The sequence below is a fragment of the Carex rostrata genome, chromosome 18 (genome assembly GCF_964058835.1).
Source record: "Carex rostrata chromosome 18, lpCarRost1.2, whole genome shotgun sequence".
Taxonomy (NCBI): domain Eukaryota; kingdom Viridiplantae; phylum Streptophyta; class Magnoliopsida; order Poales; family Cyperaceae; genus Carex; species Carex rostrata.
This window is the reverse complement of record NC_135935.1, coordinates 3,638,125-3,644,687: the sequence shown is the minus strand read 5'-3', so window position 1 is coordinate 3,644,687 and position 6,563 is coordinate 3,638,125. Positions and strand designations below refer to the sequence as shown.

The 6,563-nt window shown below is 33.2% G+C and overlaps 1 protein-coding gene across 1 annotated transcript; it reads left to right on the top strand.

The window, feature by feature from the left end:
* Positions 1–679: 679 nt before the first annotated feature.
* On the top strand, positions 680–2,765 carry LOC144569523 (transcription factor bHLH18-like). Its single transcript, XM_078319906.1, has 4 exons — positions 680–756; positions 1,132–1,659; positions 1,861–2,247; positions 2,519–2,765. The coding sequence occupies exons 1-4, from the start codon at positions 718–720 to the stop codon at positions 2,588–2,590; spliced, it is 1,026 nt and encodes a 341-aa protein (XP_078176032.1). The 5' UTR covers positions 680–717; the 3' UTR covers positions 2,591–2,765.
* The last annotated feature ends 3,798 nt before the right edge of the window (positions 2,766–6,563 follow it).

The window sequence follows — 6,563 nt, the reverse complement described above, 5'->3', positions numbered from 1 at the left end:
GTGTGGGAAAATGCTAATATACTATGTGTAGCACAGAGGTCTCCGTGCAACGGCTCAATATTTGAGTTTTTAAAATCTTAATGATCGATCCGAACCGTTCAACATGATCTCCATATGAATATATACTTGCAAAACAAATTTTACATTTTTTAAAATCTTTTACTATTTTTTTAGATAGGTAGAAAATCATTTGATCTGTACCATTCAGATAAAGTGATTTTCTACCTATATAAACAAATAGTAAAAAAATTCTAAAAAACATAAAATTTCGTTTGCTAGTACATATTCATATGGAGATCATGTTGAATGGTTCGGATCGACCGTTATAATTTTAAAAACTCAAATATTGAGTCATTGCACTGAGAACCTCTGTGCTATGCATAGCACTGTAGCCAACTCCCACATGTGTGGACAAATATATATGACTATATATTCCATCATTCCTCTTCCCTCTAATATACCACCAGGCGTCCTTATTTGTGCTAGCTTCCAGAATTCATTTCTGTTCTTAGTGATTCTCCATTCGGTTAAAAGTTCTGAAACTTCATGTAAGTCTATTTTCATCTTATATTTCATGGTTTCAGTTTATATGATCTTAAAATTTCAATCAGGAATGAGTTTGTCTAGGCTGGTTGAACTAGTTAAAAGCTATTGTACCATGCAATATATATCAAGGTTATATTTAATTAGATCTTTGGTTTCTTCAGAGAATACTACATGGAGCCATCGAATTCTAGCAGTTGGTTCATGAACTTTGTAAGAACTCAATTTTTCTTCTTTCTTTTATCATGCAATCACTAATAATGGTTTAATTATTTGAAAGATCTTGAAATATTAGTAAGCAAAGAACTGGAACATCAACATTGTAATAATTTAATTCCTCCTCTAATAAAGTAATTATTGGTTTAACAGATGGTTTGTTTAATTACCAATTTGTTGATAATTTTTTTTTAAATCATTAAAGAAAATAATAATTAGGCACTCGATCGAGTTTCCACAATTTGATATTACAGTTGATATTATGTTGATTGAATAATGTGCAGGTAGATTTTTATATATATATACAAAATATCCAACCAAAAAGGAACAAATTAAAAGTGTTGACAACATTTTGAATTTCATGCAATGCAGGAAATGAATTATTCATCCTTTTTCCAAGATTTTGAGCAATTTGATCATGAATTCGCACCATCCCCTATGATACCTGACCTTTCTTCTATCTCGCCTGAATGCTGCTTGTCAAATTCAAACTCGGATCTTAATCAAAGTCCCGAACTGAACACCACGTCGCCACAACCCCAAAGCAACTTTTCTAACAATGTAGTTGACAACAATGAAGCTAAGAAGAAAAAGAGACCGAGAAACAAGAGCTGGAATTCTTGCTTCACAAAAGAAAAGGAGGGACTTGACAAGTCAGATGGTACAGGATCAGGTAACTCGAATCCAAGTTCAAGATCGCGTAAAGGGAGAAAAAGGAGCCATGAAGTGACGGCGATGGCTGGTGGCGAGATAGAAAAGAACAGTACCAGTTCGGCCGATCCGGTGATTGAATCGACCACGTTGTATAAGAAAGATCATGTAATGGCAGAGAGAAAGAGAAGAGAGAAGCTCACACAAAGATTCATTGCATTATCTTCTCTTGTTCCGGGCCTAACCAGGGTATGCAATCCCAACATATCAATTGCCATTTATTTATTTATTTGAGATAACATAAATTTTTGTCAGAGCCGTAATAAAATATCAATGCTATATCTCTAAGAAAGTTAATACCAAACTTATACTTTTTCAATTTTCTTTCATAATATACCTGATTAAATTTATTAAACTATAAAGATTATGATAAATGCCTATAATTTCCAGATGGATAAAGCCTCTGTTCTGAATGATGCTATCAAGTACGTTAAAACACTCCAAGAGAAGGTGAAAACCTTAGAAACACAAGCTACAGACAAAACTGTGCAAGCTGCTGTTATCGTAAAAAGATCACAATCGACTCCCGATGAATGTAACTCGTCTACTTGCGATAACAACTCACTGGACGACGAGTTATCGACCAGGTCAGGGCAACTACCTGAGATAGAGGTCAGAATTTCTGAGAAAAGAGTTCTAATCAAGATCCATTGTGGGAGCCAAAAAGGAATTTTGGTGAAGGCATTGTCTGAGATTGAAAGTCTTGGACTAACAGTTGTTAGTACGTCGGTTGTGCCATTTACGAGTTCTTCGGATGACATGACCATCACTGCAAAGGCAAGTCGACTATCCTCAAGTTTTGCGATTTCTTTTTAGCAAAATAAGATCATCAATCTTTGACTATCTACAAATGAAAAATTAGTGGAATTTTAAATTTGCAATCTTTAACATGAAAAGTATTTTTTTTTTTTTGTCACTAGATTAAAAACTAATTTTCTCAAATATTGTGTTTTCATTTTTATTTTATTTTTGGGATTAATTGAGGAAGGGTATGTTTTGTTTTGAAAGTTATATCACTTCATTAATTTATAGTGTTCATTTGGTGTAGGTTGATGAGGAGGTTTCTCCAACGGTTGAAGGTCTTGTTCAAAGGCTTAAATTTGCTCTCAGGCCGTTTTAGCTTTAGTGATGATTAAGAGAACAATGCTAGATGATCTTTATCCAAATTTTAATTTATCTTTTCCATCGGATTCCAAGCTGTTTAATTATATTTTACTGTTATAGCACTTGATATATAGTTTGTCGGTTTGTCCTAGTTGTTAAGTGCTAAATAATATATACTGCAAATCATCTTCGTGTCTATTTACACCTTGTTTGGATGGAGAGTAGAGAAAGGAAGGGAATCAAAAAAAAAATTCCGTCGAAACGTATTGGTTGACAAAATTGTATCAGAGATAAACTGTACATGAGGTGAAAGGTTTAATATTGTATCATTGTAATCAATAAAATAGATTTGCGTTTCAATTTGATATGTAACGAATGAAAAAAAAAATGTTGCAAATATTTTTAGAAAAAGTAACATAAATGTCCAATTATGTATCTTAGTTATATATTTCTTTTTCAAAACCTGGTGGTAGCTGTCATGTGTTTTATTAAGAGAGAGAGTTACACATACAATTAATGTTCTTAGATCTACTATATATTTTACAAAGGAACTTTCATAACATCACTATATTGATATGGTAAAAACACCATTAGCAGTATTTTAACCATAGCTTCATGTCTTGAATCGCTTTGCTAGCAATCGCATCTAGTCTTGAAATCACAACCCTGAAGACTTCATTTTTGTTCTTCCAAATATTCCAAGCTGTGCAAATGAATCTAACCATCCATTCTTTGAACTGCATGCTCCCCTAAGACTGTACGTACCAGTTCCTAGGATCTATCCCAAACTCCCTATACCGACTCAGCATGTCTGAAAATTGGCCTTCCCAGAAGGGACCCCACCTTGAACCAAACATGAACTGCCATCGGGCATAAGAAAATTAGATGCAGCTGTGATTCAACCGGGCAATTGGCACAAACCACACAGTGCTTTTCTATTCTCATAACCCGATACATCAACACATCTCTAGTGAGTAACTTACCATGCAACAACAAAAACACAAATATTCTAATTGTGGGGGGCATTTTGCATTTCCAAATAGGATAGAATTGCCATCTGATCAAACCACCATTTAGGATCTCACTAATTGATATTGCTGTGTATGAGCCATCTCTGCTCCAATTCCACTTGATCCGATCCTCTTCTTTCAAATTGAACCCTAAACCCTAAACCACTTATATATTTTCCATACAAATTTTTTGTCACAATCCCACAAACACCCACCGAATTTCTCATTAACCTTCTAAATTTTAATACACCACACAAGAAAAAAAAAATTTAATTTATTTTTTCTCATTAATCATCCAATCATGAATTCCATTTCATTCCCTTCAATTCTTCACCTCCCCTCCCTTCCTCTATTCTCCATCCAAACAGGATGTTATTTGTTGACGTACATGTTTAAATAAAAATTATTACAATAGCTGAAAACGTATGCTGTGCCTTGACATGTCTCCACAAACTGTTACACAAAATGCAGTATTTACAAAAGAGAGCTTAATTAGCTAATTTTAAAATATGTTAATATTTACAATAGATGGGAAATCTTAATTAATTAGGAGCTAGTTAATTTAGGTTTACCCTATTGGAAAAATTATCATAATAATTCATTAATGAGGGCTAAAAAATTGAAATCATATAAGTTTTAAAATAAAATAAAGTAATTAATTATGGGAGCAACTAACAGTACCCCCCATTCAGTCCCCTATCTGTCCCCCGCGCTAAAAGACAAAAAAAAGTACAATGGGGGACCACTAACTGACGCACACATGGTAACTACCGCCAATGAATAGGGTTAACGAGATTTTATTCATCATCAAAACGTATAGTATTCATACCTACGAGTTTATAGTATTCATACTTATTATCTATAATATTCGTTATGTGTAAACACAAACTGGAGGGGACCATTAATCTTGGGAACTAGTAACGACCAGGGGGGCCGCTGACGATGTCTGACAGCTTGCATTGGGGACTGCAACCGTCTGAAAGCGACATTTGCCAAGATTGGGAACCACTACAACGAATCTATACAATGAAGTATTAATATCTAACTAATAGAGTATTCATATCTAACAAGACTCCTTTAATTCACTTAAAGTCTTTTTTATAGTAAATATTCACACCTGACATTAACACTATTCATATTTAAAGGTATGAAATATTCATATCTAACAAATGAAGTATTCATCTCTAACAAATGAAGCATTCATGTATAACTAATGAAGTATTCATATGTTGCACTCTGACAACCTTCGCTGGGCTAGCATGGATCCCCTCCGACGGTGCACCACTCTCTTCTCGCCGGATTGCACCGGATCTCCTCGTGAGATCTCGACGGTGCACCACACTCTCCTCGCCGGATCTCGACGGCGTGGGTAGCTGGTGGCGAGCAGTAGAGGAAAAGAACAGGGTGGGTTTTGGGTTGTACTGAATTTTTTATTTATTTTTCTTTTTAAGAGGAGATTGAAGAGGGTGGATTTTGACCACGTGGGGGAACAAAAAAGAAAGATTGTTAGAGGGACTAATAGGGGACTGAATGGGGGGACTAAAATCTTTATTCATTAATTATTGAGACAAGCCTCAATTATTGGTGGCCGTGTCATTGAGCTGCTGACCTGTCCCACAAAATGGGAAATGAATCTGCTGTGATTCAATTAAAGGAATTGCAGGAACTTGCAGGACCAGTTATTTTAACATTTAATCTTTTATTTGTTTTGAAATTTATGCATAAAAAATATTTTTTATTGAGATTCGTGAATTTTAAAAATTAAAAGATTGGATTTAAAATAACAGGAACCCTGTAATATATTATCACATACGGATCAAATGGCGTGTATTATTAAACAAAAAAATTAATCCATATATGCATCAAATTTCTCACGGATCAGAGGGCGTATATTAATGTGTACCCGTCGTATTTATGCATAAAATATATTTAATTTTTTTGAACCTGCACGTATAATTTATTGATTATTTCACTTTTAATTTTTCTATGCATATAATATATATTTCTAATTTATGTACATTTATCTGTGAATTGGAAATAAATTTCTTTAGATTTTCTAAATAATATATGTTCTTTTTTGTACAAGAGTAATAAATAACATATATGAAAAATGTATTGCATCATGGAATTTTCAAATATTGTGTAACCCGATATCTGCATTGTATCAGATAAATTGCTTGTATCAGTATTCATCAGTGGTGGAAGGAGAAAAATTATTCGAGTAAGAGAAAATATAACAATATAAATTATTATTTAATTAGTTGTTAAAATTGCTTATATAACACATAAGTTATTACATCATAAATATATAATTTAACTAACAACATGAGCCATAATTTTATGAATATTATTAACATTCAAAAGGAAATTATGAATATTATTGGGATTGGGCGATTCATGATAAGCAATTCAAATCCTGGAGCAACCACCGTCCTCTTCCTTCTAATTAAGCCTCACTTCCGACACAATAATATATACTCCTTTATCTCTCTCGTCTCTACCTACTTGAGTGGAGAGAAGAATGAGAGAGAGGAGAAAGAGCAAAGCCGATGTGAGTGTGGTATCGTTGGAGCTAGAAGCATGAAGTCCTATATCTTGATCAGAGTCTGATGGTTAATTATGACAAGAACGGATTCAGTCATAGAGAGAGATGGAGATTAAGGTAATAAGATGATTAAAAATGTAGATAAATAGAATTAGAAGAATATTGTTGTTTAGAGAAATTAATTAAAATAAATTAGTTGATCTAAAAATAAGTATCATCTGACTCATTGTAAATAAATAGATCTATAAATGAAATATAATAGAATTAGCGGACATTTTAAATCACTGATTTTAAAAAATATATATATAATTATTACCAGCACAAGTATATTCTCATGCTTTTGCATAAACTATCACAGAAGAAATAGCTTTTTTAGCTACAAAATTTAAAGGTAAGAATTGCTCCCACTTAAATGTATTTTAGTCAGGGTTCTA